Source organism: Leptidea sinapis, chromosome Z (genome assembly GCF_905404315.1).
Source record: "Leptidea sinapis chromosome Z, ilLepSina1.1, whole genome shotgun sequence".
In the NCBI taxonomy this organism is placed as follows: Eukaryota; Metazoa; Arthropoda; class Insecta; order Lepidoptera; family Pieridae; genus Leptidea; species Leptidea sinapis.
In genome coordinates, this window is record NC_066312.1 from 33504732 (window position 1) to 33531134 (window position 26403).

General features: G+C 33.2%; 1 protein-coding gene across 2 annotated transcripts; it reads right to left on the minus strand.

The window, feature by feature from the left end:
* On the minus strand, positions 1-26336 carry LOC126979153 (senecionine N-oxygenase-like). Of its 2 annotated transcripts, none has more exons than XM_050828393.1 (8): positions 26231-26336; positions 19384-19581; positions 15454-15592; positions 14583-14766; positions 13626-13901; positions 11897-12060; positions 10834-10977; positions 1-605 (listed from the first exon to the last, which is right to left on the minus strand). In XM_050828393.1, exons 2-8 carry the CDS (start codon positions 19578-19580, stop codon positions 414-416), a joined length of 1296 nt encoding a protein of 431 aa, XP_050684350.1. In that variant the 5' UTR covers position 19581; positions 26231-26336; the 3' UTR covers positions 1-413. The 2 variants fall into 2 exon arrangements, with proteins under 2 accessions (XP_050684350.1, XP_050684351.1); XM_050828394.1 differs by lacking the exon at positions 1-605 and adding an exon at positions 8912-9661.
* Positions 26337-26403: the final 67 nt, after the last annotated feature.

Sequence of the window (26403 nt, forward strand, 5' to 3'; positions counted from 1 at the left end):
TTATTTATATAAATTTATTTTCCATTAGTAAAATTAATCGGTTGGAGGCGCCATTTATCTATACAAATAAATTATGAGTTCACTTATATATTAGTCACTACTACTTTATAACTTAAAGGAAGCGAAGCGGACAAGGCCTACGCCTTACGATACGAAAATCGGCTTCCCTACTGAGTAATGACCGAACCAAAAGTGATCTTGACTTGTAAAACAAAACTGCCCTATATTTTATTTAATGATTTATAATATACGCGTGTAGTGATAATTTATTTAAGTAAAAATAGCGCATCGCTTTTCTTTTGATTAATAAACACCTTTCGCTTGGTATGAACTATTGACCAGCAATTTATAACCAAATTAGGAACATATTAATTTAAACTATTAAAATTATTCGAACGCTCTAATAATTAGCTTCAACAGATTATCTCCCGTTTGCCGTTACTTATAACCTCGTACGTATCGTCGTCGATAATCTTATACACGTCTTGTCTGTAGTTCTGAAGGTTGTGAAGGAAACGAATGGAGCTCTCCTCTCGTATCTTCGTTATCACTGATGGTATTTTCTCAGTATCTGCTTCTGATGAGAGTGATGCGTAGTAACGATCCTGATGAAACAAACAATAAATTTGAAAATCATTGAAATTTGAATGTTTCCGTAACTGTACTTCTGTTTATTATAATATGATTTATTAACAGACTCAAGTTTTAACGTATATATTAATTAGACGTAAACAATAAATAATAATATATTGAAAAAATTCGAGAAACAAAGTCAGAGCCAACAAAAATAAAATTAATAGATAAATGATATGGGTTTAGTTAATGTTGGGTCAGCAAGGTATTCACTAAATTTAGTGTATATACGAGTATATTATATACATATTATATTTAAATTAATATATTAAAAACTGACATAAACTAACATTTAGGCTAGTATATCAACGATGAACTGTGTGACCCTGGGCCTGATTATTTTAAAATAATATGATCTGCAATGGTGAATTTGGCAAGTTATATGTGTTAAAGATCAAGTTGTCAACCAATCACTTGAAATGTGGTAACATCCACTTGGTTTATTCTTTTATTTGATTTAACACATTCATTGCCAACAAAATAAATAAAAATAATAACCTACTTAAGGCGAATTTGGATTGCATTTTTGTTACATATGAATGATAAATTTATACTCGTTTTCGTAAGTCGACGATATTGCCAGAAGCGCCCGAAACGCCGGCAATTTACTGACTACTACAAAATGAACGGGACGCTCGCTCGGATCCGAGTGGGAGGCGCCGCTACTATAGCTCCGTCTTACTCGGATCCGAATGGTGAGCAAGGAATGTGTTAAGAGCGGTGACAAGGATAAAAAGTAAAAAATAATGTTTAGAAGTCTTACGTATAAAATGTGCGTGAATTCTATAATAAAACAGAAAACTTGACTGAATATTAAATCGATATACTTGAAATTGTTTCTTTGTGAATAAAGTGGAGAAAAAGTATGAAAAAAGAAATCATAAAGTTTCGTTTCATAGTTTTTATTAGCCCGTGCATTCTTGGCTTTAAAAATTGAGGAATAATAATATGATGTAAATTAATTTTCTCGAACGAGACTTGTGTACAAGACTATAAATAATGATATCCTTGCACGCTTGACCGCAACAAAGGACATATTTATGAGATTACAAAGGACAATAGAGATAAGTTCAGTTCATGACGTTAATTAAGCATTAATATCCTGACTTTGATAACCCTGTTCATATTTATATACGTAATAAACAGAAATTATATATAAAATTTTAGTTCGATTTAATATGTGAAAGTATCAAGACGCGTCAAGCCGAGTCTGTTAGTTTTTGTACAAATAATATTTATCATTGAAACTCTTTACCAGTGGAATAAAAAGTGATATTAAAGTATGGCTGTCATAAATAGCTGATCAGCTGACAGGACTTGGGGTAATAGAAGGACATTTGTGATGATGTCCCTCGAAGACCTCTGCAGGATATAAAAGTTTAAAAAAATTATTAATATCTACCTATTTATTGGGGTAAGGAGAGGGAATCAGCCAGTACATTAACAAACACTCTTCTAGCTTTTATTGAATTAGGCGTTACTTTGCGGAAATCCATAATTATATAAATGATTTAAGTTTTCTTTAGTGTTAATTTGGCCAATATTTGTTTTTAAAACAATTCGACACGTGTTTCGCCTCTACACGAGGAATCCTCAGGACGTGTTGTCTCGCCAAAATCTGGCACTCTTGTAGCTCTAAGAACCTATGTTATCACATAGGTTCCTAAGGGATAGCAATAATATAACATATTGCAATAACACTTGGTAAACGTCATGTAACTATATCAAGTAAGGGGCTTTGATAAGGGAAGAAAAACTGGTAAGAAACTCCCAGTCCAACTTTTAAATCGTATAACAACTTAGCCTACTTTAAATCTAATATATAAAATTCTCGTGTCATGGTGTTAAACTTTGAACTGTGTGGTCCACACGAATTTTTTTTAATTTTTTTTACATTTTTTTTTAAATTTGTTCGATTATGAGTCAGCATTAAAAAATACATACAACTTCAAATTTTCACCCATCTACGATCAACAGTTACTTTTGTATCGCGATTTTATTATCGGCAATACAACGTTAGCTGGGTCAGCTAGTATTATATAGTATAGTATAGTAAAGCCTTCTATTCTAATATTAAATAAAATATCATTAAGTAATTGGTACCTATAATATTTGAATTTTTTTGTTGTTAAATGTTGTATGAATTAAATTTTGTAACCAAAAGTTTATGAATGATGCGGGACTCGAACGCGTGACCTTTCGGGTTACGTCCGAGCGCTCTTTCCCACTGAGCCAACCGTTCGAGTACGCATGGGTCGTAAATTTTGGTATATCTGGTTTAACTTTCAGGTTGTGGCTCCATCTATATATTTGTGAACCCAAGAGGTCGCGGGTTCGAGTCCTGCATCGTTGATAAATTTTAGTTTTTATGGGTTTCATCTTGTGTGTGTTTACTGATATTTTTTCAATGTAAACAAGAAAAATAATCGATATATAGATATTGTTATATTCTCACGGCACACTATTGTATAGTAATTAAAAAGGCATAAAAGGCATTTATTTTCTCAAAATTGATTCCTTTAGAATTCTTTTTGATGTCATTTCTTATACTACTAGATACTACTACCGCTTCGGAAACAAATGGCGCTCTGAGAGAGAAGAAGCGGCGCAAGAAACTCTCCCAGCATTTTTTTTTTTTTTTTTTTTTTTTTTTTTTTTTTTTTTTTTTTTTTTTGCGCTCTTTTGCGCTCTTTTTATTAGAATATATTTTCTCTTTAAGTGAATATTGTAATATTCTTCTGAGAAATAAAGAGCTTATATCATTAGTTACTTTAATTTGTACAATAATTAATCACAGAAGAGAGGGTATAACATTTAAAATATTTTTTTTAAATTCTTGTATGTATTTGACATGTGACTGATTATGTTTGTTTTACTATCCCGTATGTATGTTCAAATGTTTCAGAACCAAGTCGCCAGCTGTGTCGCATTGGGCTCTGATGAAAACCAGCGCCGAAGCATCCGTGGCAGTATCTAAGCGGTATCCACTTTCGCATCGTTCATTTAATTTTACTTATTAAAATTGTTGTACTCATAAGATATTAAAATTAATTAATTTAAGCGTTGTTGCTTAATAGATATAATGTCTCGTAGGTCACGTAACATAGCGTTTTGCTATGTACCCAGTCATAAGTTTTTCTCCCGACTTACTAATTGCAATTGTTATTTTATTAAGAATTAATAAAGTTATTGTATCGCTTTTGTTTCATTTAAATCCTAAGCAATTTAACGTGTTGAAAATGTATTTATAAGATTATCGAGGAATTCGATAATCTTATAAATTGTTTAAACCAGTTCATTAAAATATTGGCAGTAAAAATGGAAGCAAATCACTCCCACACAATTAAACCTATCGTCATAAGATGGATTATGACTGATATTTGCTAATTGCTTGGAGCATTTCATTTTCTGCCGGACTATGATCTTGAGCGGTGTCATTCAGTGTGAAATAATCAAAATTAGCTGCGAGTGGGAGGTTGACATCCAGAAGTCGAAGGTCCACAAAATTTAAGTTGACTGATAACCTTTATTTCGAGCGATACACGCACACTAACAAAGTGACATACAAATCGCGAGTGTAAGTCGTAGCTTGTCACGCACACTATAGTAATAAACCTGGCCTGTTCTCATCGGTTGCCTAGCAGGAAAAGGCTCTATGTAGACATATAATATGTTATCTGAGTTTCAATTAATGCGCCTGCTCATTAATTTCGCTCACTGTCCAAGATAAAGTATACCCGAGGCACAACTGAATTTATAATAACAAGAGCTGTTTTACATTTAATAAAATATTACACTAAATAACTAGAATAATAAAGTACCCTCCTCTAATACTGGAGTATGTGTATTAAAATTGATGGTATTTAATGTATCGAGTATTTCTCAAGGGACCGGAATGTATTTTCAAGTAACGACAGAACACTGTATTAAATAATAAATTTGTATGTTGATATTGAATTAACCTATATATTAGAAAGTTGTAATCGTTAATTATTTCAGTGTTGTATTAAAAATAATAAAATTATTTATTAAAAATATATTAATTACTATTTCTTAATTTAAATTAACCAGTAAATGTATAAACATTTATTGCCATAAAACAACCATAAAAGGTTCTTCAAGCGAACCAGCGAAAAGCGGTTTGGCTGAGACTGGAACTTGAATTTTAAAAATAAGGAAACTAGCTACTTTTTTAACAGAACTGAAATATTTGTTGGTTTGAAATAGATTCAATAAGTAATTATTTTTTTATGTTAAATCTCATTAATTCTTTTGTTTTAATGTAATGTAATTTTGTAAATAATTCATTTTCAAGACGTCTAGTTTTGTATTTCTTTTCATTTCTCATACTCGGAAAGTAATGTTGTTTTGATCTGATTATTGGGTGGAAAATGTTGCTTCCCTCCATAGAGAGGGAAAAACTCATACAAATTACTTCCCACCTAAGGGCCGGAATGAATTTTAAAAATAGAACTGCTGTCAGCTTTGAAGAGTTTTATGCAAAAAAACTAATTAAAAAATGCTGCGGCCATTTGACTTTCTAAACAGCCAGTGTGAACTTAGCGCAAACTTCTTTGAGCGTCCTAATTTAACAATTCATTTAAAATAGGTACTACTAATATTATTATATACTATCAATAAATAGTTTAGATAAATAAATAAATAAATAAATTCTTTATTTTGCTAGAAAACATGTAACAATGGGTGTAAGTAGTTTTAATGTATCAATGTTATCGGCCATTTCTGGCATGCAAAATTATTATTAACAAAATTCTAGTTATTATTATAATTGATTAACAAACTCTATATTTTAAGCACTTAGGTTAATTTAAATTATAATTATTATTTTAAATGTCATTATTTAAAGACTAGAATTAATATATATTTTTTAAGTCAATTTAATTTAACCTAATGTGTCAACATTTCATTTATGGAATAAAAACATTTATCTATAAGCCATGTAAAAAGATCCTTTTTAAATCGTTGGACGGGTAATACGCGTAAGCTTGGAGGGAGTTTATTAAATATTTTTATACACATGACATAGCTACATTTTCCGTAGGATGCATTATGAAATTTGTGTGCAATCACCAGTCTGTCACCGTTTCTTGTATTTCTCGGATAAATATCTCTTGCTTTTGTAAATAAATGGTCATGTTGTTTGACAAAGATACATATTTCGTATATATACATACAGGGAAATGGAAGAATACGTAATTCTTTAAACAGTGGTTCACACGAATCTAAGTAAAAAGCTCCTGTCATAGCTCTTAAGCATCTCTTTTGGGCCATGAAAGCCCTATTAGCCTCGCTAGAGTTTCCCCACAAGATTAGTCCATATCGAAGTACTGATGCGACATAACCATGATAAGCTGCCAGGACTGTACTTTGTAAAGCCGTTTTACGCAATCTATATAACACATAAACATATCTATCAATTTTTTGGCATACCTTGTCTACATGCTCTTTCCATTTTAGATTTTTATCTAGAAGTACTCCTAAAAATTGAACATGCAAAGCTTCTTCTATTTGGGTATTTGTATAATTTATCTTAAGGCTATAGTTATTAGAGCGGTTACTTAAACTAAATTGCATAAATGAGGTTTTTTTAATATTAACTTGAAGATTATTATCCTCTAGCCAATTTACCACTGTATTAATTTCATTATTAATTTCACTTTCATAAATATCAATCTCATTTTTATTATTACATGTCATAATTATTGATATATCATCGGCAAATAAATAACAGCCATTTTTTGTCACACTAGGCAGGTCATTAATATAAATTAAAAATAATAATGGTCCAAGGACGCTTCCTTGCGGAACACCAAATCTATTTAATTTAAAGTTTGATTGTTGGGAAATTATGGTAGCCTTTTCGTCGATAGAATTGATCTCCACACATTGCTCACGGTCTTTTAAGTAGGACTCCATCCAGTTAAGAGCTGGTCCTCTAACGCCATTTTGCTCCAACTTATCCAACAAGATGGTGTGTGATACGAAGTCAAAAGCCTTGCTCATATCAAAAAATATTACACACGTTGGTTTTTTTGAATCTATATTTTCTGCTATTTTGTTAACCAGTTTAAATGCAGCTAATGTTGTCGACTTGTTTTTTTGAAAGCCAAATTGTTGCTTGTTTATTATATTATTTTTTGTAAAAAAAATTGTTAAACGACCATACATTGCTTTCTCAAAGACTTTTGAAAAAATAGATACGAGTGCGATTGGGCGGTAGTTATTAAGTTGTTTTTTATCGTCTTTTTTATGTAGTGGCTTGACCACCGATAATTTTAGTGCGTCTGGGAATTCACCAGTTTCAAACGACAAATTGATTAGGTATGTTATAACTGGTACTAGTTCATCTTTGCATATTTTAATAATTTTTGTGAGAATTTCATCATAGCCTACTGCTTTAGTATTCCTCAACAATTGTATTATTTTTAATGTTTCGTTTTCCGTTACTGGATTGAGAAAAATACTACTTCCAGTTTTATTTTGATTTATACAAGGTTTCAACTTTCGCTTTGTCAGACATTTATCACTGCTGTTAGTCAAATTTATCGAATAATCATTAAAACTGTTTGCTATATCTTTAGTATTATTAATCTCATTATTATTTACTATAACTGATTCTATACAAGTGTCACTATTGTTACTTTTTGTTTCATTTTTAATAATTCTCCACGTCGCATAGCATATGTTTTTACTGTTTGCTACATAATGGGTATTACTCAATTTTTTTGATGTGGCAATACAATATTTAAGTGTTCTTGCATATTTCAAATAATTATTCTTATTGCTATCGTCTTTTTTTCTACATTTTCTATATCTTAATACTCTTTTTATTTTACAGCTTATTCGAATACCTTTAGTTATCCATTTGGGCTTTCCATTGGATTCCATATTTTTAATTTTTATTCTCGGAAAACAAAGTCTATATAATAGAGTTACTAAGGAATGAAATTTGCTAAAAGCGTTATTGAAATTTTTTTCTTCATAGACTTCATTGAACGACAAGCTTTTTAGGTAATTTTTGAATATCTCAATATTATAATTACTATAATTACGTTTGTACATAAACATAGATATTTTATTTTTAATGTTAACACTTTCGAAACTTAGAATTTGTGCTGTGTTATGGTCAGAAATATTGTAATTATGTAAAGAACCTATAGCGCCATCAATATTACTTATTATATGATCAATGCATGTGCTATTTCTCGTTGGTAGATTAATGTGTAATCTAAAGTTAAAGTTTTGCACGATTTGCTTTAACTGTTGAGAGATTTTATTACAATTCAGTGTATTAATATTAAAATCTCCTGATATAATAATTTTTTTATTCTTTTTACAGTATTTCTGAAGCACGGTTCTTAGTTTTTCAAAAAATATACTTACATCAGAATCAGGTGTCCTGTAGATACAAATGATAAACAAATTTTTGTCCACTATGTCTATCCCACAACATTCAAATGCTTTCGGTTCACACAAAGTATGTAGGTATTCTAAATTTTTTGATCCTATCCCTTGTGATGTTAATATACAAACACCACCCCTTCTTTTTATTCTACTGTAATTTGATGCTAACAGATACCCATTTAGTTTTATATTACTTTCATGCCCTTTTGGAATGAATGTTTCCGTGAAGCATAGTATGTCAATTTTATCTGTATTTTGCAGATCTTCAACCATGATTTCTATTAAGTCTTTCTTTGCTAGAAAGCCAGCAACATTTTGGTGAAGAACTTTACAAGTGCATGTTGAATTATTAATTTTTGGCACGAAAAAACAGTTTTTCCCCATTTTTGCTGTCATCAACTTTTCTTTGTTTTTGTTCGTAGCGGTGTGGAGTTGATTGAAGAATTACCGTCGCTTAGCAATGTTTTAAGTAATTTTATTTGTTTTTCATTTTCTTCAATTAACTTTAATAACTAGTTAGATTACTATTTGTAGATAAATAACTAGTTTTATTTTCCTCATATTCGCAATGAAAAGTAGCGTGTTTAACACGGGTAAAAGAATCAATTCCTACTCTGACTATCGCTGCGCTCGGGCGCTTCCTCTTTTTGTACGTATACATTACTTTAGTTATTTTTAAACTTTTTCATTCATTATATATTAGATACCTGTAACTTTAAAATCAATCTGTGGATAACGGTGTGGGTTCCCACTAGAAATTAATTTAACACTGTACTTTGAAATTGTATAATGTATTGTGTGAACTATTTGTTATCCCAAAGAAATAAAATAAAATTTTTCACTAGGTATGTATTTTTATTTGAACATAGAAATATATTCTATAATTTTCGATAATTGTACACACAGTTACCGACACAAATTGTCTATAATATGTATTATGTACTTATGTTTATATTTAAGTAGATTATATTTCACCAGAATAAGTATGTACCAGTATGTACCTATATCAATATACACAAATTTATTTCTAAAATGAATTATTAGGAATACATTTCAAAAAGATTTCTCATTATTTATGTGAATCAGATTCCGATTATCACTGACCTGTATAAATACCACTGGACAGGCTGTTCCATATGTTTGACAGCAATACTCTGAAGTATTTTTGCATTTTTAATTAATTTCTTTTGTTTTCAGTGTTATTTATTAATCATGAATCAACGTTATAAAGTACACATTTTTATTGTAAATAGTTTCCCAACATCTATCTATTGGTTTTTTGCTGAGGTCTGAGTCATCACTAGTTTTAGTACCGTAGACTCTCGCTACATGGCCAACAGCGCCAAAATGGCGAATATCAAACAGGCACAAAAAAACATTGACAGCCGCCAGTCCAGTGATATATAGTAGGGGTCAGTGCCTATTATAGAATGTAATGCTTATGACAGATAAAATTATCTTCGTCAACACAAATATAGATGTCGCGTCTATAATTGACGAGGTCATCCAGAAACATTTGACTGCTGTGGTCGTGGATGGCTGCCATCACTGGCTGTAGGCGGCAACAACCACTCTCCGATGATAGGGATGTGTAGTACGATGCCTAGTTAAAATTGAATATTCCTTAGATTATCCAAATGTTTTGAGTTTTCTTTTGTGTTAATTCCACCAATTTTTGTTTTCAAACAATTCGACACGTGTTTCGCCACTACACGAGACATCCCCAGGAGATGTTGACTCACCAAACTCTGGCACAAGACTACGACTAGACGAGAGTTTGTCGTATCAACATCTCCTGAGGATACCTCGTGTATTATGGATTCCCGCAAAGTAATGTCTGAGTACTTCAATATTTTTTTTATTCCTTAGATTAAGTATACGACTAGATAGACTGTGAGAGCTGTGAAAACGTCGAATACATTGAGAACCTCTATTTTGAGCAATGCACGCACACTAACACAAAGTGACATACAAATCGCGAGTGTAAGACGTTGCTTGTCACGCACACTGAAGTAATAAGCCTGGCCCGTTTTCATCGGTTGTCTAACGGCAAGAGGCTCTATCTAGATTCTAGATAATATATAAATCATCTAAGGAATATTTCACCAAATACCAGCAAACACCTAAAGAAGCAATTACTGTGTTCATAGTAACTTCTACTAGCATTGAGAAACCATTATTTGAGCTAGAAAAAAATGTAAATTATAAAAATATTTTTATAATAACTCTTTATCACGCACCTATGTATTATGTATTATTTAGATTTCTTTTTTTATTAAAATAATTATGAGCCTTGCAAGGCGTTCCCCTGATGGTAAGAGTAATGCAATGGCCATGCAGCGCCGATTGCATGATACAGGATTCTTGGTTGAACCGACCAGCACTCTCTCTGAGCAGCAGCTCAATATTAACACTGAAGAAAAATCTAAGGTTTGTTGGGCAGAAAACCGAGGTCTTGCAGTGACTTGCCTAGGATTCCAATATTGGAAGTAACAAAATATGTGGATGGATATTATTTTATAACTGGACTATTATTATGATCCCAGATCAATTAATCAGTTCAGATCACTCCAAGGAACACCTGTCCCAAGCGGTTTGATTTGTCTCGATATGTAAGTGGATTCATAAGTCACAGTATAATGACGTTCGATTAGTACCATACTGTTTTAAAGACAGATATAATCCTGTGACAAAAGTCAATGGACCCATTTGGTAATCATGGGTCTGATATGCTAATTAGAGTATGAATTGATACGATATGGACTTGGCACATACCTGGTCGGGGCCCATCATATGAGCTTGTCGTTTTGTGTACCCCCTGGCAGCGCGCTCTCGTTTCTCCTCTTCCCAGTGCTCTATCATCGCTTCCCGGTTGGGAAGCTTGAATGAGCCGTTCATTGACCGCAAATAATAACGAACCTGTAATATGTAAGTCCAATAAAAAATTGTAGGTATGAGATCAGTAGGTGCATTCCGTGAACACGTGCATCTGGAAAGTAAACGGTCGATTCTACAATTTTGCATCATCTAGTCGGATGTTTGATCACAGGGAGACGTTCATATCATTTTTAAGTGAGGCAACAAGTATAGTTGATATTTGAGAATAGGAATTTGATAATATTAGCACTGAATCTGCTTTTGAGACTCGAAGTGGTCTTACTCGTCTACACGAATGGAATGGCTCTTGCTCTTGACGACAAATCAATAATCATTTTATTATTAAATCATCAGGATGAGTAGCTTATTTTCAGATTATATTTTTTCATTCTTTCTTTGCAAAAAAATGGCCAAGCGTTCATTACTTTTTATTACAACAGCGTATTTCTTGTAGCAGTATCAATGAACTAATACTATACTTAGTACTAATAAAGAAAATATAAGAGAATGTGTCGCGGTAGCTTCAACATCTAAAGGATGGATGAACATAGATTGTACTAATTTTTTTTTGTTAGCCTTCGAAGGTTGGATATCAGTTTCTCCAGATACTCCAAAATAAAAACGACATGCCTGCCATCCATCGACATTATTTTAACTTGGAGCACAATGTAAAGGAGATATGGAAACGATTTTATATGTAATATAGATTTCTGCCATCCAGAAACTCCTCAAAAAGATAAGAGAAAAAGAAACGTGGAGATAAACACATCATCAGAGATATAACAGTTCATCGGAGCCTTTTGTTGGAACTTCAGGAACTTCAAGCAAAAGCATACACTAATCTTTAAGACTAGCAGCTCATCTGCAAGACTTTTAGCATAGCAGATATCTACAAGGTGATGGTATTCATTTACCGTTATCTTTTAAGCATGCACTAAATCAATATGCAAGAAAAAGGTACCTGTAGATCAAACATGGCGAAAGCACAGACGTAGTAGGGCACTCCGATGAAACACATAGTGGGGTGGTAAATGTTGACGAGATGCTTGTACAGCGGCTCCACGCAGTTGTCTTCCACTGAGATGCCGCACGACGCATCGAGGAAAGGAAAGTTGTATAAGTACCCTGTAACATAACAAAAAAGTTCAGTCAGTTCAGTCAAAGCTCAGTAGGCGAGCTGTGGGTCTATGTAATAAAATCTCCATGGCTGCACTATTTGAACCTTGATGATTTTGATGACATTAAAACGGTTATATTTAAAAAAAGAAACAAGTTAGCAAAATGTTATTTAAAGCTATTTTTAACCAACTTCAAAAAAGGAGGAGGTTTTCAATTCAACGGTATATTTATTTTATGTTTGTTTCCTGAGAACTAAATGTGCCAAAATTTGCATTAAGTATGTGCGCGACAAATAGACGAATAACTCAATATCACGCCAACCGATTTCGATGATTCTTTGTTTATTTGAAAGGATTATACTTCAAGGGTAGTTTTTCGTAATCAAATATGATGATCATTGGAACTCCTTAACGGCTTACAGCAAGGGCAATCTGTGGCAGAATTTCTGTCTGTAATCAAATTGCAATGCGCTTACGCATTTCATTTGCTGCTGCTTCATGAGACGCGCCAGTAGATTTAGCTTATCTATGCAATATGGCGAACTTTAAAATCGACTATCCCGAGCTACTCGGAGTGCTTGGTCTACCAGCGCATGTTTTTCCATCCCAGAGACTTAGTTTCCTACATTATATGGAATTTTGGTGCTGGGTGTAACGAATGCATCGTGATATTATATATTTTTCGATATTATGAAAACAGAAGTTACACGAATTGTTAAATTAAGTTGACAATGTTGACCTTAATTTCATGTCATGTGTTTGAAATGCAAGATACAAATTTAACAGCATAGCATACATACAATAATTATGCTATTTTATAATCTATCAATCATACTTGTAAGTAGCTGTAAGATTACCAATAAGTATAATCTGTACTAATAATTGGAGAGTCGTTTTTTGTTTGGTTGTACTGGCTACTGAACCGATCGGAATTATGTGTTTCAGAGAAGGTTTTAGTATATATGTTGGTTATTACTGATTACTAATCTGGAACCTATTTTTTTGACTTTGTAATACCTATTAATTCGCAATACAAATAATTCAGTCAATAACAACTCATATACTTAATTTATATTTATGCGGCCTTACAAATTAAATTGGTATAAAGTTATAACTGATGATAAACAAAGAAAATGCAAAATGTTTACAATATCGTTGACAACACTGTCAATACAATGATATTTCTGAAGTTTTCCGAATGACAAGCTGCCTTGCAAATAAACGCGGGAAACGTTATACGTCCGAACAAACCATTCGTGAGTCTATTTGTAAACATTTTACACATATTCTTTGTTTGTGCTTAGTTATAACTTTATGCCAATTTTATTTGTAAGGCCGATGATGTTTACCGGGTCAGCACTTCTCTAAAAAATAAAAAAGGTGTAATTTACCTCGGATACCGATTATATCAATCGCTTAAGGTTGCTAAAGATTGTAGATTAGGGATGAACTTTGTTATTCAAATACGTAGTTAAATTTAATCAATCATTTTATAGTTACAACAAGCACTAAGATTCTTGCTTTTGTAAACGTCCCAGTGTGGTAAGATTATATGTATAATTATTAGCTCACCAGTACAAAGAAACACCACATCCACTTCATCTTTCGAGCCATCAGTAAACACCACTGTATTTCCCTCTAACCGAGCCACATCTGGTTTCTGTACCAAGTTCTCCGGGAAGACTGTCCGGGGCTGCTCTCGTAGATGGTGGCTAAGGATGACTTTGGTTGTGACACTGGTAATTTCCAAGGCGATATCCATACCGGATGGCCCTGCTCCAACCACCAGAACCCTTTTACCAGCGAAGATCTCAGGAACTCTGTAGTCGTGGCTATGCATTATATCTCCTAGAATAAGAAATTTATAAATCTCTTTTTCTAATAATAAGATCAGTTATAGAAGCTGATAAAAGATTAGGTATACTAATTTAAACTTAAGGCTAACTAAGGCTTCATAAGATACATAACAGCTTTAAGGGTAAATGTATACGCTCTTGTAATAAAGTCCCAGCCACTGTTCAGGCATTATCTCTAAGTAAATTTAAATGTTTTATAAAAAAATGGCTCCGTCGTAAATGCTATTACTCCACAGCTGAATATCTAAGTGATCGGACAGACTGGGACTAGATTATGATTATTTTATAGCGATAGAAATGACTGTACAATATTGTGTATTTTTATTGAAATGAGCGCAAAAAAAGAATGCTGGGAGAGTTTCTTGCGCCGCTTCTTCTCTCTCAGAGCGCCATTTGTTTCCGAAGTGGTAGTAGTATCTAGTATATTAGAAATTACATCAAAAAGAATTCTAAAGGAATCAATTTTGAGAAAATAAATGCCTTTTATGCCTTTTTAAGAGTCGGGAAAGGCTCAACTATGCGGGTAAAATATATAATACGGGTAAAAAATCCGAACGCATAATATTATGATGAATACGGTGACGTATTCTGTCTGGTGTGTTCTTTAGAACTGCCACACACAATGAAAATCTTGTATTTTCCACTTGAACATTTTATATATAAAATATGATACCTTTAAACTCCTTAAGTCCTGGTATGCTCGGTATGAAGGGCGTGTTATAATGTCCGTTGCACACAAACACATAGTCGTATTCCTTAGTTTGTGAGATTCCTGTGGTCAAGTCTTTGTATGTGACATCCCACAGCTCCTGAGTTGCTCCACATTTGGGTTTGATGAGTTGCACGTGCTGATTGAACTGTTGAAAAAATAAGTAAATCCAATGCTTGTTTGCTAATTACATGCGTTTCTTCGTTATTATGATGTTTTTGTGATGAAAGTTTATGCACTCCTAGTGTCAAATAAGTAGATGATAATTCTATTAAATACCCTAATTAATTAAGAACCTTGCACATAATGATTTTAAAATTATTAAAATAAATTGGACATCTGTCTCTATTACTAAACACATTTTTGAGAAATTCACAATAGTATTTATAAATCGCTAGAAAATAAGACACCGTTAGGATTACTACATTGTTTTATAAAATAGCACGTAGGTACTATTTTTATGCTGTTGTTTATAAAAACACGATATCGGTAAATCTTGTCCTAATAAAATGTAAATTTATGACTACTCTTATATTATGAGCTGATAGTTTAAAAAAAATATGGCTAGGCTTTTTGAACGTTGAGCGGGCGTCTGGTTTTTGGACGAACCTCCTGTTTTTTTATTATTACGTTGCCTGGTAATAGCAAGAATAGGTAACGCAGATTTAGCGCTTGTCATTAATATCACTATTTTTTTTTAGAGTTCACCCATACTAAGCTTGTAGGCAGCATAATAAGCTCTTTTATTAAAACACTTCCAGCTCTTTGTCCTCTATTGCTCCGCTCTCTCATGATGGAGATCTAAATCGTTGATTATTAAAAGTTAAGCACTAACTTGTATATGTTGCGTGACGTTGTGTGTATCTGCATATAACTGGAGGAAAGCCAGCATGTCTTTAGCGGGCAGATAGGACTTTTCACTCTCTGGTATCGGGAAGTCGGGAAATCCCATGATTTCTTTCGGAAGATTTGTTCTGTAAGAAAAAAAAGTTTAGGCTGTTACTGGGTTTTTTCAATTTGTGATTGTTTGAGGGTATATTTCTTTTGCCGCGTTAGGGAAAAATTATCAGAGTGAATTTATAAATGCGTGCGCACACCGTCACGCAAATTCAACACCCTGACGTTAGCTGGTCAACTAGACCATTTCTATCATACTTCAGCTACCAAGCCTCTTGTAACTTATATGTATACTGAAACACAACCAATGGATGAGAATTAAATGAATTTCAATATATAATTCCAATTAATATACAAATATTAAAATTAAAATAAAAAACCTTTAGAGCTTGAATTCAATGTTTGTTTAAGGATGCTTTGTGACCATGATAGTCGTGATTATTGTCATAATTAGTAATTGCATCCAACAAATACAATTATTTATTAACTATAACAGGTCGACCTGGTACCACAAGCAGCACTTGTTCACGAGTTTAGGGTTTGTACACAAAACTGCGATGCGACGCGATGCGATTTCGCAACGCAGATAATTACTACACGAATTGCTGCGATGCGATTTCGTGCGGCAAGGTGTCTCCCAGGGTGACCATTCCTTCGACGACCGTTAACCGTACTAAACGTATTTTGAATTGAAAACTAGGTCGTGACATGGATCATAAAAAGAAGTGTGCACTTTTATTATTGCTTAGGAGATACAGGAAAAAGAAACAAAGAAGATTTTGGGTTCATCGCAGGAATGCGCGAAGCGAATCAATTCGCAAGTTCTTGCGATGCGTAGAGGGAGCTCGCAGATTTTTGCGATGCGACGTCGCATCGCAGTTTTGTGTACAAGCCCATACGCATGAACTAACCATCGTTCCCTTCGCACATTTGAGGGTAGGATAACTACAAAATTACAAAATTAATGCTCTCAAACCAAGCCCTTAAATGATTATATAAAATACAAATACAGTGACTTCTATATAAACAAAAATAATTTATTATATTCATGTCACATTCATAAGATTATACAATCTTAATATTACCAGGCAGGCATCTATTTACCATACTTCTTTATTCTCTATAAGTATATATTCCTTAATCGGCTTTTAGAAAAAGGCGATTCTTATTAACTTTTTTGAATTTATTTATTAATTTATTGGAAAACAAACAGCTTAAGTTATAATCACATTGTAACACATAATTTATATTACACAAGCGAATAAAGTTTCCACTTAAATATAAATAAAGTACAAATGAAACAAAAATTTATCAATTTTATCGGTTGGACATATTTTAAGGATGTTTAAGATATTCTTTAATTTTTTTAGTAAACGTTCGATAGCTGCAATGAAAAATGTCTAACTGATTATTATTATTATTATAAGTGTTGCATGCTCTTATAATAAAACAATTGCTAGTATAATTAGTTCTACGAACAGGGATAAAGAATGTATCTATAGAACGTGTATAATGTTTTGGACAGTTAAGTTTAATTTTACTTAAAATTCGATTGGAATCAATTAAGTTACGTAATATTTTGAAAAGAATTTAGAAGGTGTTAGACATGTTATATTATTTGGAATTTTATCAAAGAACTGCACACTGAGACAAGCAATTGCATTTTGTATTGTATCTAAACGCGGTGTCACTGTCACATGTATACCCTTGCACGATATGCAATTGCATGGTATATTCTAGTGTGGTACCTAGCTACCACATCAGAGCGTCTTTGTGGCACCAATCAGTAGTAAGTATACAATGAACTAGTCGTAATATATCTAATGAGTGGGCTACTAAGACATAACCTATATCGAGTTGACTCGAATATTTTATTTTACAGTAGCACTTATCAAAAGGACTTAATCTATTTCAAAATGGCTGCGCCTTTGCAAAATTTAGTTTCCGGTATTACACAAATCTTTAGTAAAGTCTAAACATTACAAATAATTTTATTTTCATTTAATATAGTATTTTTATGTAGAAGTTCAATTTCGTTGTTCATGTTCTTGTAATGAAATATTGTTCAAACCAAAAATATTTCTCATAGAAAATATGTTCATAGAATATTAAGTTAATAAAATATTTTAGGGTCACAAATCGAAATAAAAACTATCCTGTCTCTCTCTGGTCACTGCAGTCAGATTAGAAATTAAAATGGGTCCAGTATTTTCGTAGTTTATCCCGAACATACATCGTACCACGAAATTTTTATCTAAATAAGATTTTCAAGTATAAATCTGACGTTAGCGTGACCCTATATATAAGTATTTTTATTATGTTTCATGATAATCGGATCATTATCATAAAATTATATGTAAATTAATTTAAATACATAATATACTAGAGAATAATAAACTACAAACAACATCGTACCGTGATTCTAGAAACTGATGGTCGAGACTTAATAGACATGCTGAGAAGATATGTTACCCTGATACCCTGTGACCCGGTAAACAGTGAATCGTAAACAAAAATAAAACAGCTGATAAGAGGAATAGACTGCATTATGAAATAAGTTTAGATTATTGTGGAATATTTTATACTTTTTTTGGCTGATTAGGTAAAAAACTTATTGAGGAGTTAATCCAGTACCACTTAAAAACATGGCTCATTTGGAATATAATTTTTGCAGTTCAAGTTTATTGTACAGTTTATGGTACAGTCAGCAGAATCGATAATATTAATAAAATTATTATTAAGTCAATAATACTGACTTGCAAGAAAAGCGTTAATATGTATATATATAGGCTAGTTGAAAATGAAAAAAAAGCTGTAAAACAACCACCGAAATCGTTGAACGTAACTTTTATTTCGCTGAACGTAATTTAGCCATTTAGTTAAAGTTGTTGATGAATTTGTAAAGCTTAATTCAGTTTGATATTTTCCGGAGAACCTCGCAATAAGGGAAAACCTGTTAGATCTCGAGGAGGTTTAGTGGGTAATTAACCCTTTTCTAAACAGAAGAGAGGCTAAAATTGCTTGTGTATCAACACTTCCTATGCTATGTGCCAAAAAAAGTGAGATCGCATGGTATATTATATTAATTTGCGTTAGATAATTCAAAAGAAAATAATACGGCCTGTTTGAGATAGTGCTGCCATAATTCGTTTTGGTTACTTTATTTTCTACTTTGGTTCCTTGGAGACCAATAAGGATCACTTGTCATCGTCACCGCATTTGGTAAACATTAGTTGACCTTGTCCTCCTTTCAGTTCGTTTTTAGTCGTAGGCCCTTTCGTTGAATGAATGAATATACTTTATTGCACTAAAAATCCAGAAAGTTACAACTTGTATGTAACAGTTTTGGCGCGCAATAAGGCAACCTTATCGCTATTCAGCGATCTCTTCCAGAACCTAAAGGTGTAGGAGATTTTATTTACATATAACTTGAATTAAGGCAATAAATTAACATAATATAGGACATATTATATGTACACATATGCATTAATTTATATAAATTCAACTAACATATTTTATACCGTTAAATAGTGGCCTAAAGAGGAAAAAAAAATATTCGATGCGAAATTTATCCCAGATGATTTATGGCTACTTTTTATTTTCTTATCGTATTTGTTATAAGATGAATAAAATTTAATTTATTTCCTTTTAAAATTCGCGCAGCTAAGCGGGCGGGAACGGCTATTATTATTTTATAAATAGGACGAGCATTCCAGTGTGATAGCCTCAACCATTGGTAAATTTGAAAAAAAGATGGTAGTGTGATGAATAACACATAAAATTCGGTTAGCTGCAGAAATGAATTTGAGCTATTTTGTTCCATCATAGCATTCTTTCGCCATTATCATGCAGATCCATGGACTCTCACCTCAAGCTTTTATACATGCTGGTGTGAATGGGCAGACCGAAGTCATCATAGCCCACGCTCTCGGTGTAGACCCAGGTGCCTCCGAGCTGTGATGACTGTTCCAAGATGTCAACCTGTGCTACGCTTGCGTCTACCAGGAGATGACGAGCGGCACAGAGGCCTGCCGCGCCGGCACCAACAACTACCACCCGTGACATACTGAAAACAATATTTAAACGGATGAAATGAAAATGTACTTTGATGCGAAACATTTCTGGAAGGGAGCATAGAATATATTAGCGTATAGAGGGTCTAAAATATCGATAATACATGATCAATTTCAAATTGTCAATTCTGATTAGTCAGTCATTCCTAATATAATGCCTTTTGTATTTTTTATGACAATAAGTGACGAGACGAGCAGGACATTCAAATGATTGTAATTGATACGCCTTGCCCTTTACAATGCAGTAGGTACCGCTCAGGATTCTTGAAAAACCCAACAATTCTAAGCGGCACTACAAATGCGTTCGTCACCTTGAGAATAAGATGTTGAGTATCAGTTGCTCAGTAATTTCACAAGTTACGGCGCCCTTCAGCCCGAAAAACATTAATGTTTACACATTACTGCTTCACGGCAGAAATAAGTGCCGTTGTGGTACTCATCGTGGCATCCTGTGCAAGAGCTACTGGTAATGGCCTAAGTCGCCTCTTATATACCCTTATAGCCCCAATAGCCTTGGGCCTGGGACTTTCCTTTTCTTTTTATATCCCAAGGAAGTAGGGGCAAATTGTGTATCGTAAGAACTACAATAAGAATTATCTATTTTTTTTTCTGTTGTAACTATGCACTATATGGTTACAAATTTTCCTCAACAGCTTGATTAGAAAATAATCGCAAGTCAATGTACTGTCTTAGATAGGAGCGACCAGTAGAGTTCAAATTTACTTAATTTTATGTTTCGTTGCTAACTGATCTGGCTATCAGTTTATATAACAACAATAAACAGTTTTATATAAATCGCACACACCACCAGCAAAATAGAATTTTAGAATTGAAAACTTATCTATAAAAATGTTACTATTGTTAAATAATAACATTGATTTCGATAATATTATTTCATTCAAATTTCGAACATCTGTGAAAAAAAAAGGTTATTTTTGATTCGACCTCTGTTCTCATATCAAATGTCAATTTTCAAACAAGTTGCACGTACCTATATATGACATATCGAACGATATAATGTTTGGGGCAGACTCTAATTTGTCTCTGAATTAAAAAAAAACCATGACAGCTGCCAGTAAACATTTCCATACCGCCATTACATGTTCAAATTTTATCGTGGTCATAATATCAATATGTAGCACATACAAATAATAGTATTTTATTAATATTAAAGGTGTATTGTATGAAATTTTTAGTTATTTGATACTTTTCAGTTTTTGAAGTCGGTTTTTTAAACGTAGTTTTTTTTGGTATATCAGCATACATTGTATAAAAGATTATATAAAATGCTGAAACAGTAAATATAGATTTAAAACAGTGGTAATGAGTTTCTTTTTCAATTTTCATTAATCTCAAGGCTCTCTTGGCTTCTTTAAGCCAGTTCATTAACTGTAATCGAATAACCTGACTCTAGGTACTTCATCAATCACTCTGTTGGAGAATCATCATCATCTTTTCAGCCGGAAGACGTCCACTGCTGGACAAAATCCTCCCCCAAAGATCTCCATGACGATCGGTCCTGCGCTGCCATCATCCAACGTATTCTGGCGATCTTGACCAGATCGTTGGTCCATCTTGTGGGGGGCCTACCAACATTGCGTCTTCCGGTACGTGGTCGCCATTCGAAGACTTTACTGCCCCAGCGGCCAACTGTCCGTCGAGCTATGCCGAGCCATTCAGTTTCGCAATCAACTATTTAACCGTTAGAGGATACCACATGATAAATTCTTCAAACTTTTCCATAATAAAACTAAACGGTGCACAAAACGAAAAAAGTCACACTTTATTATGAATGTTCTTTCATAAAATGCCTTTTGGGTATTTTCATAAAAGGCCCTTGGCCAATTTGTATTTTTCTACGTAAAAAATGTTATAGATCTGCGTTGTAATAGTCCATATTAATGAATATCATATAATCTACCATCAAATCGAATTAATTTATGTAATATTTGGAAAGGAAAAGAAATCAAAATTCATATCCAAACGTTTACAGTAAAAATAGGTATTTCATTGATTAACTTAAAACGGAGATTACACTAGTACTATCGATTTTATTAAATAATTGATTGTATAATGTAATTTAATAATCTCAACATTGTTGCAATCTGCATTTTACAAATTGTTTGGTTACGGTCATGGAAAGGGTTATCGTATGCATTGTAGTAGTGACGATTAGCGCGCGCGTGACTTGTACAAAAAATACTACAAAACGCACATGATATCCACATGAATGCACCGCGGCCTATTATCAGCGACAGTATCAGCTTGGAATTTATGAAGTCCTAGTCCATATTACAGACAACTAGATACACTCAATGACGTTCTATTGGATACAATTACATATTATTATTTAAAAATATGAAAAATTTGAACGCCGAGGATTGATTGTGCAGTTTTATATTTCATTAAATTAATTATCACGTGCGTTACTAGAAGACACATGAATGCACCGCGGCTCATTAGCTAGCGAAAGTATCTTGGAATCTATGAAGTCCTAGTCAAACAGATTACAGACTTTTATCTGGACTACGTTTTATTATAATTATAATATACTCATGGCTGGCAAGGTAACATGAGATGGTAAGCATGAGATGGTTTGCGGCCTATTTGTGGGAGCGCATTCATTCGGTAATTGTCAATGGATACAGTTCCTCTCCAGTTCTCGCGACATCCGGAGTACCGTAGGGCTCTATTCTTGGACCTTTGCTCTTTGCCACTTTTATCAATGTTACATATATCTCAGTGCTTTGCATATTGTCATTATTTACTTTGCGCCGACTATTTATACAATAAAGTAATATTCCCATCTGACGCTGTCTGTATTCAGAAGGAACTTACCAGACTTGAGGCATACTGCAGACGTAATAAATTGTACCTGGCATATAAAAAATGTAAACATAATATTCTGCACCGGAATAAATTTCGGCAAGAATCTCAGCGAGAGCTTCTTTGGGTACACACTCGCAAGGTTCTCAATACAGTTCTCACGCTCAATTACGCTTGACGCAGAAGTAACTGCTGCGACAAGGCAAAAAATAATTTTTGTTATTTCATTCATCAATGGGTAATTCCACCAAGGTGCCCACTTTCCACAAAGAAGCGATTCTGCTTGAAAATATTCTCGGAGTGTTAATTCTAATTCGGTCCTACAAATCCGGATCACATTGATGCCCAGTAACACAACTGTTATAATCGACGAGTCGCTCGCTATCGACAATAATAGGTAAACATGCGAGTGTGGTGGCAATGCAAATTATCATCTGTTCTAAAAGGCATAAAAGGCATTTATTTTCTATAAATTTATTCCTTTAGAATTCTTTTTGATGACATTTCTAATATACTAGACATTACTACACTACCGCTTCGGAAACAAATGGCATTATGAAAGAGAAGAAGCGGCGTGAGAAACTCTCGCAGATTTTTTTTTGGGCTGTTTTTAATCAAATGTACAATATTATATTGTCATTGCTATTACTATAAAATAATCATAGTCTAGTCCCAGGCTGTCGGATCACTTAGATATTCAGCTGTGGAGTAGCAGATTTTACGACGGAGACATTTTTAATAAAACATTTAAATTAATTTATAGATAATGCCTGAACAGTGGCTGGGACTTTATTATAAAGGTGTAAACATACAGTTCTCGTGTTCTAAGCCCTTTTACCTCGCTCCAAAATAAACGACAAAAATCGGAGAACAATTCCGAATGCGTACCCAAAGAAACTCTTACAGAGGATGAGATTCTTGTCGTGATTATTAAGGAGGATCTCTCGTGAATGTGGAACGGGCTTAAAGATCTCAGTGTACATTTAGAGCGTACACTAACCCTTGGCACACAAATAGACTATATTTTAAATAACTCTCTTCGCAATTCTAGCGCCTATTCTTATTCTTATTTGAGGAAGTTTGTATTTCATCATCATGAGCACACTCAAAGAAACCTAATGAACTGTGTGCTCATTTGCGATTTTTTATTTATATGTAATGAAACGGAACCGATTTTGAAGAAATCGCTGGTGATGAAAAGTGGCTCATGTATCTAAGACAAGAACCTCTGAAAAAGGGTCGAAGCAAAACCCGGGTTAACTCGCAATAAGGGCATACACAAAAAATACACAATTAAATTAAACTTAAAATAAAAATTTGTCTTTTCATAAACAATGAATAAAAGAATTCCCCAACCTTATTATATTGGGCTTTAATAAATATTTGTAATAAAGTATGACTGTATCTCTCTATGTAGTTTTATGCGAAGATATTGTAAATTCAAGTTAAGCATTACAATTTTTATTTATATAAATTAGTGGTAGCCCCTCGGGGTCCAAATTCGATTATAATTCATTAAGTTGGAACATAATTAGGGCTTATTTGTGAAAAACAGCTCTATAATGTATTTAGTGTCATTCAACCAGCAGTGTTTTTATTTTAATTGATTTATTTTAATTAATTGAATTTCTACAAGAAAAATAGCTTTATGCGCTTCTTCACTACATAAACTTTAAGTGTGTTGTAAATTTCACGTTCATCAGTTCGCGAAATTTTCTAAAAAAGGATAAAGGATACAAAGTTAAGAAAAATATATAAAGATTTATTATGCACGAGCTGCACTGACAGATATTGTTCTGTTAATAATATAAAAAAAAATATTGCGAGCGGAATTTCGTCAAATCAAGACGGATCATCGTAGCTGAGGTCTAATCGGCGAAAGCTACTCCTAAATCCTACCAATTTTAAGTCTCTGCGCCTTATGATTCCAGAGATATCAGGGTGAGTCAATATATAGGTGGAAATATATATACAGTCGTGGTCAACTAATTAGGGAGACTCTGTAGTTAAACCAAATTGTGAATTTATTTTTTATTTTCCAACGAGTCTAAACAAGATTTCATATCCCTTGCATGTGTGCCCGATTGTATAAACAAACAATACCTAACAACGTCCTAAACATTAAAACTCTTTACAGTATAGCTGATCGATTATCACAGTGCTATTTGTTCAAAATATGCTGGCGGGTCATTTAATTAGGGACACTGAGATATTCCGTTCTATTTTCAAAATCTGAATCTCAATATTTCTTTATTTCTTCTCCTATAAGTGTTTCGTGGTAGTTTTGGCGGCAATCAAGATTATTAATTTAAAGTTTTGAGAACTATTTTGAAGAAAAATGGGCCAAAATAAAAGTGGCGATACAACACTACGAAAAATCATCATGAAGTTTGTCGAGCGTGATTGGTCATACCGAGGGATAGCAGAATATTTAAAAAACTATGGTGTGCAATGCAGTGTAACATTTACGGCGCAATAACACAGCTTTAAATGTGCCCAGATAAAAAGGATCGAGAAAAACAAATCTGCAAGAAGATACAAAGATAACCAGGTTAGGTAAGAAAGATCCATTTTTAGGCTCTGTTTTAATAAAAAACGAAGTCTTTAGGGCGGTCGAAAGAGCCGCTGTTACAGCGAGGACCGTTAGACGACGTCTGATAGAAGGAGGGTTGTTCGAATGAGTTGCTCGCAAAGTACCGTTGTTGAAGAAAGAACATAGAAATGCAGGTTTGACGTTTGCACGTAAATATTTACATTGGACCTACGCCAAAGGTTAATTTAGACCAACATCAATACAAGGCAATATTAGAGGAAACTATGCTTCCCTACGCTGAGGAACATCTCCCTAACTAGAACGAACATATGGACGTTTCAGCATATTAACGACCGGAAACATACCACCCGTTCAGTCAAGTCGTTTCATAACAGTCAGTCGGTATCAGTGCTAGATTGGCCAGCAAATAGCCCGGACCTCAACCCAATCGAGCACCTTTGGCACGAAATCAAGAAAAATGTTGCCACTTATCGTACCATGTTTTTAGATGAACTTAATGAAGCTTTTTGTGAGGCATGGGCAAACATTTCTGTCGAAACATGTCAGAAATTGATAATGTCTATGCCACATCGGTGTCTAGCGATAATAACTAACAAAGGTTTTGCTACTGGGTACTGAATTTTACACGTAATAAAATGGAGCTGTTAAAGAAATTAAAATACAGGAGATTACTAGTTTTGTTTAACTCTATTTTTCATTTTACTTTACTTTCCTTAATTAAATGTCTAGCTACAGAATTATACCTTAAATTGAATACATGTTTAACCTTATATATTAAACACTTTTTTCTATTCATTTTATCTTTTATTTATAGCCATTTATTGCATCATAGTTGAACCAAACTATGCAAATAATAGTTACTGAGAAATCAATAGGGTTTTATACATGTACATAACCGGTTATTTCTCTTCACTATCTTGAATGTCCCTAATTAGTTGTCCACGACTGTATATGTATATAATATAGATTTAAATAAATAAATTAATTGCCGTCAAAAATAAAAATTAATTCGCAAATTTAAATATCGCGTATATAAATAATTTTGTCCTGTATTATAATGATTGCTTTAAAATATAAATTAAGGTGTCGTAATCAAATACGACGACAAGAAAATGACTACTTATACATGATGCTGATTAGTTTTAAACGTACCGTCTTTTGTTAATTTTAATTTAGTGAGTACTCGTAATATTCGTATAAAATTTTAATGATAATATTATAGTCATGTAGAAAAAAATAAATTATTTAATTCAAAAACTCACATGTTTAATAAGGCCACACGAATTTAATAAATAAGGGCACACTTCACTAGTTTTGTCACTTGCGGACTTACAACTTCACAATGCGGCTGTCAATATGTGAATGAATTGTAAAGCTGCGCGTGAGGCGTTATATGCAACAGATATCGATTCATTATGTTCTAGTGTTATAGCCT